General features: G+C 42.2%; 1 protein-coding gene across 1 annotated transcript in view; it reads left to right on the forward strand.

Annotated features, from left to right (window-relative positions):
* Positions 1–7,749, forward strand: part of CXXC4 (CXXC finger protein 4) — a 25,903-nt gene extending 18,154 nt beyond the window's left edge. The window contains exon 3 of the mRNA XM_050338066.1: positions 561–7,749. Coding sequence (XP_050194023.1) covers positions 561–605 — 45 coding nt within the window. The 3' untranslated portion in view covers positions 606–7,749. The remainder of the gene's footprint in view (positions 1–560) is intronic.
* The last annotated feature ends 2,616 nt before the right edge of the window (positions 7,750–10,365 follow it).

A 10,365-nucleotide genomic window follows, 5' to 3' on the forward strand; every position in this document is an offset into this window, starting at 1 on the left:
ATTCTTTCTGCATTGCAACCTAAACGTGGAACGAGGTGGCCGGCCTGAGGTTTCAAAACACCAACCTCTGTTCCCAAGGTGTCTGTAGACACAGCACACTTTCCAACTGACAGATTTCCTTTGCTATTCCCCTGTCACAAACATGGCCTTGCCAAAGCATGTGTTTAAACCTGCAAACCCAACCAAGCCGTAACTGTGTGCCCAGTATGCCAAGGCACAGGCAGAAACCATTGTACAACTGTGTGGTTATTCTAAAAGCACTGTCTGTTTTCCAGATATTTTTTTCTAGCAATGTTTACATTTTCATGACTAACTCGTTAACTAAGGAGAAGACAGCATGTTAGGGTTGTTACATACTGAGTACGATGTATTGTGTGTGATCCTAAAATGGTGTGTGTTTGGAGAAGGATGTTTCTATTAATTGTCAAGCAATGTGAGGCATCGTGCTGTTCCTAGATAACTGAAAGTATGCCTAAAGTGTAAAGGGAAAGAACAACTAGAACTGGAGTATGCCAATGCCGCAAAAGAAAGCTTAACTTGTTTTCTTGCTTTTTTTTTAGAGAACACCTGTTCCCAGCGCTGAAGCATTCCGATGGTTCTTTTAAGCAGTAGTGTATCTTATTTTCAAGGCAGTCCGAAGTGAATGGCAAGCTAAAGTCTTGTTTTAAGAAACTGCTTAGTCCACCATTGAAGAATATACTCAGACACTATTTTCATTTATGTATAGGGGTTTCCTCAAAAGCAAAAGACAAAAATCTGGGAGCCTGGGGAATTGGCCAGCTTCTTCACATTCAGTACACCGATTCTTTCTTTGATGTAACTTAGCTATACTAGTGAAGTTGTTGTCTATTTTTAAAGTGGCTGTAACAAAAAAAAAAAAAAAAAGTTTGGGTAAACCCCTGCTATAAAGTCATGTATCTTTGAAAAGTAACATATCTATACTTCATTTTCAAATATATGTGTTTCAGTACTGTAAACTGTACAGATAGCCGCTTGTATTTTGTGTGTTTAGACACAAGGAGACAATCATGTCTGAGCATCAATGGAGATAAACGGTTTGTACACAACAGTGTGGTTCTGCGAGTTAAATCCGGAGCAATAAATTCTAGCTTTAACTATTATTTTGCTAGTTGTTTAGCATCAGCAGCAACAGCAGCACTGTTTTACCCTGCATCCTTCCATAGAGACTTGATGCCAAGTTTTCCAAGATAAAAAAGGTTGTGACGCATCTAAGCAATTACCTTCCGTTGTGGTGTTGTGAGAGGGGAAGACGTTACATTTAAAATTAATCTTTCAAGCACTCTATTAGAGTAGTGGTTTATGCACTTGCATTGCTTCTAAACGAGCTTTACAGAGGGATATCTCTCCAAAAATGCTGTCCGGTGTCTGACTTATTTTCCACTGTGCTCTGAGCTGGAGTGCCCAGCATAGGTGGATGTGCAAAACTAGTCATCCAAATAAAGGTTGTTCTAGGATGCAAAGCAGAGTACTAGACTTTAGAAAAAATGATGACTCACCTTAATTACCCTTCACCTACAAGATCTTGTGTAGCATTTTCAGTCAACGGAGTAGGCATTTTATAAAGTGGAATGCCGTATTTTTGGTTCAAGTGGAGCTCTTCACGGTTAAATGAGTTTTGACAGTTGGACTGGTTTGGGTCGCACTTGCACTTGTGCTCATTTGAGAGCCTGGATATTTTTGCAGTATAAAAATGAGGTGTTTTTTTTAAAAAAATGCTTTTCAAAACAACCACTTCTCCCCACACATTTCTTGGTCCACAGATCTTGGATTTGCTGAATGACTGGTCCCTTAGGCCCCCAGAAAAATGCTTAGCCGTTCTTCTTCCTGCTCTAGCTGCATGGAGGTAATGTCTACTCCATAGAAAGGCAGCACACAGAGGGATATAACTCACATGCTGTAAAAAATATGGAAGATTCTAAACTTAGGGATACTTAACAGCTGATCATCACTTTTTATTGCTTGGCTTTGTCGTACCACTCACAAGTGAGAAGGCCATGCCATCAAAGTAAGTGAATGCTGTTGTGCCATGTGTTTGATAGATTTATAATTTTGTACGAGATAGGACTACCAGTAGTTTCACAGACAAGGTGCTGGACACGGAAATAACCAGTTAATGTCGCACAGCACATGCAATTCTCCTACTGTTTCAGCACTTTCTCTGTTTTTTTGCTAAGTACTTCAGCCTTTGGCCCCTGGTCACGCTTACATGGTGAAGCACAAGGGATGGGTTGGGAATGCTATAGTGTGGGACCTGTGCAGGTGGGCAAGATGCCAGCTTTGGCAAGTGAGGGAGCTCACAGGACTGGCAGGTGCTGGGAACAGCCCAGAAAGCGAAGACCAAGGGATGGAGGAGGAGAAACCTCCAGAGGTCACATGTGTGTGTCAGCAGGACTGGACAGAGCATGGGTGACCCAGGGTAACTGGAGGAGAGTGGGCAGGCTGGGCTTACACCTGCATCCTCAGCTTAGGGTCAATGCATGTGTCTATGTCTTTGCGTCATATGACATCACATCCGTGGCTTCAGAAGTGGAGTGTCACACTTAAAATGCTTCTATCATGGTGCCCCTCTTACGGTTTGTAAGAGATCCTTAGTTAAATACTCATCCAGTGCCCATTCAGTGAGCTTTATGTCTGTTTGTACGGCAGCTGTGTACGGATTTTTTTGTGTTTGAGACGTTTTGGTTAGGGCCTCTGTTACTGATCACTAGACCAATATGAGCTCTGCAAGGTCTTCTCTACCAAAGCACTGATAGATTTACAAACTGAAGCCTTATTTGCACATCTGGCTGGTAAGCTTGCCTTGCTCTTTGGAAAACTCCGATTGCTCTTACAGAAGCAGAGGCAAAGTTAAGTTCAGGCTACATTAGGTGTACAAAGATACTCATAGCAATGTACTCACTGTCTAATACCCTAATGTTGCATGTCTTGATATGCTTTATTTTTTTTTGTTGTTTTGTTGTTTTGTTTTAAAGAACTGATTGGTCTGTATATTGTAATTGTGGTGTTTGACATGTCAATTCAAAACTGTTAAAACAAACAAGCAAGCCTGTTGATTACTGAAAATGAACAAGAGTTGATTTTTCTTTGATTTACCCATATGGTTTTTCTTTTGGATGTTGTTCCTTTGCGACCATCAGGTTTTTAGATTTTGCTGAAACAGTATTTATATGATGTAGCGTGCATAGAGCATTTTAATTAGTGATGTTTGAAGAAGGAAATCCCTTTTCTGGCCTGTCTCTCTCTGCTGCCCTTCCCTCCTCCCCTTCCCCTTTATATACATATTTGTCAATCTGATTATTGTCAAGTTCTAATTACGAATTCGTGCTTTTCACAAGATCCAATGCCATTTTTCAGTGTGAAAATTTATATTCTTCTCCAGTCTTCATTCTCACAATGAAAAATGAAAACTAAGGGGGTGGGTAAAAAAAAAAAAAAAAGCAGAACTTTTGTCGTCTTCTAGGTGAGAGTGTTAAGCCTAATGGAAGCATTTTTGGCATACCCCAGATAAACTTACGAAAAATTGTAAGGTTGAAAGGGAGGCACACATACCCGTTCTGTCAATTAATAACAGACCCTCCCTATGAGGGAAAATACTCCCTTTTGTACAGACCCCCTGGTATGTAAGTCCTACAATTAATGTTGAAGAATGTAAAGTCTTTAAATGGGCTATATCTGTAATCAAATAATGAAGAAAGAAAGTAGTTAAATGAACATACCATTCAGGGTCGAATGCATTCAGCAAAAAGCAGTAGTGGGTCTTTGATCACGGTTAGATGCATAGTGATATCAAACAGTGGGTTCTCATGTAACAGCTAAATGTTTCAGATTTTGTTTTTATTAAATTTGGCAGTTTCACGCTGAGCTCTACTGTATTCTTAGTGAACAAAAGACAGCTCCTATGTTAGAAAGTACTCCATTTTCACAAATGCAGGGAACTAGGAGGGTATTTTCAGAAACATGGGCCACAGAAATGTACTCCTTTCACAGTGTTCTCCTATTTCTGAACTGTGCAGTTATCTATTAAATTTTCTAATAGATATTTGTGTAAGGTGTATGTATGCTTGTGCAATTATGGAAAAAAAAACAGTTTTGGAAAACAGTGTATTTATGAAAAAAATAATCACTTATGGGGCATGTACAAAACTGTATAAAAACATTCAATTTGCCCAGTAAAGTTGTTTTTGTGATATTTCTGTGTTGTTGAATAAAGGACTTTAGTATTCAAAATATCTCTCTTTTTCCATAAACAGGTCCTGTTTGTGGGATCTTAAACAAAGAAAACCTCCTTTAGGAAAGAACCCTCAAAATGAGCGAGAAGGTCCAAATGCTGACCTCAGTCTTGCTTATGGGAATGAATGCTTATGAAGTGATGGTACAATAGCTACAAAACTAATTCCTTCTCAATTGGCAATTGATGGAAACCCCATAAGTTGTACAACTCAAGGTAACATCATACTCTGGAATTTTTTACATAGCAGAAAAAGTACTGCCTTTTTTGACTAGGAATGTTACTTTGAGATTTTTGAGGATATGAAAAGGTTAGTGATATAGGAGCAAGACTGATTACAGAAAGGCCTTAAACCCTTTAGTGCAGACCTGTGTTGTATAAAAAGAGTGGACTAGTGAGGGTGATGTGATAAATTAGCAGTTAGCTTGGTAGGGAGAAGCATGCAAAGGTGAAATCTCATCTGTAGTTCTTGCAGCAAACAATAGTCCTGAGAATAGATCATCCTGTTGCTGTTGGAGTATTTGGAATTATGAATATGGTTTGTGAGAGAATGACAGTATTATCTTCCTTTTCATTTTACTGCTTCTCAGTTCAAATTTCAGCTCTCTACCTGTCTAGAAAAATATACATATCTAAGGAAATGGTTTTCACTTGACATTTTGTTTCCCCATACTACTTGCCAACATTGAAGCAACTTCAGATCGGTGAGAAAGTTCGTGACAGTGCCGGCAGCACGTCACCTGATTTTGGTGAAATTTGGAATGTCATTTTTCTGGAAATATCCCCTTAATCAACAGAAAGTCTGCTCTCAGGTGCCAAAACAGAATTTTTAAAGAGTTTGAAAAATGAGGTAGGTCCTTTAGTATGTGAGATTCCTTCAATGCCAGCTGATTTTCCAGGGGGAGCCTTGGTGTATCCTTTTGTTTTTTAAAGAAAGCAACAAAAGAAAAAGGAACAGAAGTGGATTTTCCACTGATCCTGTCTGCTCTTATCGAAATCCGTAAGGATATATGTTCTTGGGAGACGTAGACTGCTCATTAGACAAGAGTGAATCTTGAGGTCTGTTTGAAGAGGAGGAAAAGGGCTGCCAGGTTGCTCAGGCATACTCAGTGATCTCTCTGGATTAAATATAGAATTCACAGGGAGGAAAAACATTCATTTCATGAGACGGTCGATTTGGAAGCAGGAAGAGGTCTCTGAGTTCCTATTCCTTTAATGCTTTCTCTTTCAACATTTTTTCCCCTCAAGTATTGTTTTATACTAGTCTGAATGAAAAATGTCCCTCAGCTCTGGAGAAATACTTGCCCCAGATATGAACCTTGCAGTTTCAAACTACCTCTAGTTTTTTATAGCTGTTATTTTTTAATTTAGAAAAAAAAAAAACTAACCTAAAAAATCCTCCAAAGAACAAGCGGGTAATTCTTCAAAGCTGAAACTGGCAAACTTATTACCGAGCCTGTTAAAGAAAGGAAAATACCCTTTTGTGTGGAAGCTCAATTCTTCGAGGCTGTGTTGGACTCAATTTGGTTTTGCCACTAGCCATTTCAGTGCTCTCATATATTTCCAAGGAACAAGTCTGAAATTACGAATGGTCTGGTGATACAGGGCAGTGTGTCTTCCGGGAGGCTCTAGTCCTCCCCAGGTTCCCATGGGCTTTACCAGATAGCTCATGAAATTGGAGGATATTGTATAGGTGACTTAGTTATAAGTTCGATCTTACTCCACTGTAAGGATCTACTCAGTTCACCAGCGTGCATCGAGCGTGGATAGACGGCCCCAAAATCTATAAAGGAAAGAAATACTTCTCAGTAATAACCACAGAACATACAGTAAAGTGAGACCACTGGAACTACCCGAGGAAAGAAAGGTGAAGTTCCACATCAGCAAAGATGTCAGGATCTGTTCCCACCGTAGCGTCATCTCTGTTTGCCATTTGGTTTTGAGGATGGACACGTTTGGCTGGGTCACTGGGTCCTTCAGCAAAGCACTTCTGCCCACGGAAGGCAGAATGAAGGAAATGCTGGTGGCAAAATGTAATCTTGCTAGACAAGGATCTAGACTGCCTAAAGTATTTCCACTGCTCTTCTAAGTTCTCAGATGAATTAAAAGATTGTCACATTATTATTAATTTAATGAGCAGGAATAGTTTGTCATGCTACTGCCCATTCCTGAAAAGGCGTTTTAGGAATTAGCCTTAATGGGTTAATTTCCCAATAAACTTCAAAGGTACTTCTTAGTCTAATATGACTTCCCCATAACAGAAGATGCTGTGACTGTGGGTTCATTGGCCTGTATTAGGCCTTGACTTGTAGTGTCAGGGATCTTTGCTAGAAAATAACTCAACCGAATTCTGGTAGAAAGATCTGCAGGTGATGTGGTGTCAGTCAGAGCCTGGATTCAGTGCAGTTCTCCCCAACTTGGGTTATGGTGTGTTTAAGCATCCTACGTTTGAAAAGAAAACACCTTTCTTCCCTTGCTCCTTTAAGTCTGCCCTCTTTACAGAGTTAGTAACACTGACCCTCTGTAATTCTTCAGGTAAGCCCAAAGCATTAGAAGAAATACATCTCTTTTTGGCTAGACACTTTCCTTTGGAAAGATAAGGAAGAGTTAGTCCAGGTCAGAAACTCCTGATGCTTGCCCAAATCTCCTAATGGGTCTTCTCTGTATCGGATGTTGCTTGTGAGCAAAGTCTGTACATCAGCGTGACTATCGGACACAACCCTACAGAATATCAACACTAAAGCAAACGGGACCCAGTGGGGAACGTTCCCACTGCCACCTCCCTGGTACATGCAACAAACACAAGTTTATGCCAGATGTCCAACACCCCTTGCCCTCCCAGGGGTCAGGTTTGCTGTGCCCAGCAGAGAGGTGAACCTCCCCAGATCTGATGAACCCATAGTGCGCTGGAGGTTTTTAAGAAGAGAGAAGGTTTATGTGTCCAGACAGGGACTAGACTATCTCGACCCACATGTCTCACATTAGCTTTTGATTTCTAGCTGTGAGTGTTGGAGGCCTCCAAGCTTTGGGAGGAGGAGCTGGACTGTTGAATATACCTAGTCTCTTATGTGCCTATACTTTAATAGTCATACCTAGAGATTGATAGTGAATTTGAGCAGCTGACGTGTTGACCGAGAATGTACTGTTTAATGCAAAATTATGACAACTGGCTTTCAACCTGTTTTTGGAGAATTAGCGGGTAAATAACCTGATCTAAAGAAACCTGTCACCCACATTAGAAACTGTGAACTAATTATTGCTTTCTGATACTCTGCTCTTACTTGTTTTGCCTTTTTATCCTGATTGTTTGCATTCCTAGGACTGATTTGCCTTTCTGATGCAATGCCATGTGATCTGCTGATTAATTTTTGTGAGCAATCGTAAACTCCAACCTATGGCTGACTCGGTATATTTTTATGCTACGCTCCATAAACATTCATTCATTTCTTATGATTACTGTGTGGAAACAGACTTTTACAGGCTAATAAACTTGGATTTGAACTGGATGAAGAGTTTCCTTGTGTCATTTCTTTTCTCTTTTGAAGGAAAAAAGGAAAAAGTCAAAGAATGAGAGATAAAGATGCAAACCTTGACTCGATTTAACCACGTCTCTGTAGCTATCTCCACAGGTGCTGTCAGTACTAAACTTGGAAATACGAATAGCAAAACCTTATTCTCGAGTTGATTTCATTGACAGTGAGAAACACTCCTCCTTTAAAACAAAACAAACTTCCAGTGCTTCAGGCTGGGAGAGAGGGGGAAGGGAAATCAGGGGCTTTTCTTTAATTGGTTACTCTGGTGTCTTCTATCCTGTAGACCTGCTTCCTTAAACACGCTGACATGCACAGAGCAGCTTCCAGCTGAGACCAATTAAGCAGAGCATTTGCCTCCAGTATGGCTCACTGGCTCTGGCCGGGTGATGCTCATTGCAGGCTGTGCTGGCACAGGGCACAGCTGGAGCACGCGCGGGCAGGCGACCTCTCGGCACACAGAGGTCCGGGGCCGGCATCTTCTCACGCTCCTGGGGTCTGACGCTCCCTGACCTGCGATGCACGGCAAATGTCCGGTCAGAAACGACTCTGCAGGTGGTGGAGCATTTCCTTTTTTTTTTTTTTTTTTTTTTGGATGGTTAGTTCAAACTCAAACAGCTTGGAAATAGTAAGCGTAGTAAATAGAAGGAACATGAATTCTCATGTCATAACTGTTTAAAGCACCTTGGTAGTTGAGTGAGCTGGCAGTAATTGATAACCCTTTACATGGTCTCTTCAAGCAGGCCATTGGGATGGAATAGCACTTTCTGCAGGGAGAGGCCTCTTAGGTAAAGAAGTCATCATCCTTTCCATGTGTCAATCTGATGTGTCACAAGCATTATGCTAAAAATTGTATTTTTCAGTCCACTGGAGGCGCAGGGCACACACAGGATCCTAATCTCACCAAAGAGCGTACAGGAATTTGAGAGCAGAAGGAGGGCTAATTTTTGTCAATTTAGGCCTTGAATGCAAGCAGTGAGATCAAGTATCACTGATTGGGACAGCTGGACTAGACAGGACCCAGCTTCTATACACACTGACCCTGACAGTGGTGCAGCCATCCTAAAAGGGATCTTTGGGGGCACCGATCTGGCCCCTGCCCTTCTGAGTTCTGCTGAAAAGAGTGACTTTTACAAGATGGGGATGATCCCAAGGCAGTCTCACCACAAAGATGAAGCATGAGCAGGATTATTAGGTGATCACTTTTTTTTTTCCCTGTCATGACCCAGCACATCTTACTCCAATAACATAAGCTAGAATTGTAGGAGCTGAAAGAAGAGAAGCCAGGAAAAACTGTAGCACCTCCAAGCCAGGCAGAGGAAAAAGCTCATTTGCTCACTCTTTTTGTTACCCTTTCCCTGTATTTCCTTCCTTTAAGTCCTCTCTTCCCTAGAGGAAGGCAAATATGGCAGATGCCATGGCTTCTGGGTCCCTGAGTTCTGTGCTTTGCATCCCGGGAAGGTGAGGGAGCTGCAGCTGCACAGAGGCCTGAGCTCCTGGAGGCTGGAGCACCTGCAAGGTAGGTAGGGTGCTTGCTGTGTGGAGTGGTGCCCCAACAAGTGTTGAGGCTGCTGCTCTTCTGCTTGTGCCAGCAGATTCCATTGGGAAATGGTGACGGATGAAGCAATTGATGCTGAACCTCTTACACCCTTGAGCGTGACAGCATCAGAAAGTGGATGCAAACTGCAGTGGTAGCAGTGAATATGTAGGTTACTTCTGCCCTAAAATGCTGGTGCTGACCAAATCTAGGGGGACTTCAAAGGGCAGAGAGTAAGATGTGGGTTTGATCTATCACTGGTGCACCCTACACTTTCTTTTTTTCTGGAAAAGAGGTTAAAGTAAGCCAGGTCTTAGCCAGTTTATTCCTAATTATTTTCTTGGAAACAGCTGAGTTGGTTTTGCTAGGAATTTGAAAGCACACCTAGCTCAAGGCAGACACTGAGCTAGAGGCAGATTCCTCACCTGGAAGCTTTCAGCCTGCAGGATTAAAGGTTTGAATGAAGCTGTGAACCGCTGAAGATGGGACCCTGTAATAGGCACTTAGGCACTGTAAGTGCAGATGTTGCCACCAGCTTTGCTGGTAAAGGAGGGAGTGAGAAGGGCATTAATTCTGCAGCACTGCATGGGGAGATTCAGGCTGGTTCTTCGCCAGCAAGGCTGGAGGCAGCGATGTGGGTCAGTGCTTTTTGGGTGGGAATCCCCTTAGCACAAAACACCACTTGTGCGATGGCAAAGAAAAGCTGGGCAAGGAAAGCAGATAGCCATGACAGCCTCAGCCAAACAGCTCCCTGCAGCTGCCAAATTGTGCCCCATGGAGCAGGCAGGAGATGTTCTCCTGGCACATGTGCCATGGGGGCTTTTGCTACAATTTCTGTCTCTGGCTCCTCTGAAAAGAACCAGCAAGGCACACATGGTTCTACCCAGGACAGTAGTTTAAAGAAACATTCTGGGAGTGATGTTGATGCCCCAGCAGTGCCATGCTGGGGGTGCCGTGCCCCCCTCCCTGCTCCCCATTGACGGGGCGTGAGTCACTGCCGTGTTTTATCCGATGCTCCACGCTGCTGTTCTGACACTGCTGCTCCTTCC

The sequence above is a fragment of the Myiozetetes cayanensis genome, unplaced genomic scaffold, assembly GCF_022539395.1.
Source record: "Myiozetetes cayanensis isolate MyiCay16 unplaced genomic scaffold, myiCay2020 scf7, whole genome shotgun sequence".
NCBI classification, from domain to species: domain Eukaryota; kingdom Metazoa; phylum Chordata; class Aves; order Passeriformes; family Tyrannidae; genus Myiozetetes; species Myiozetetes cayanensis.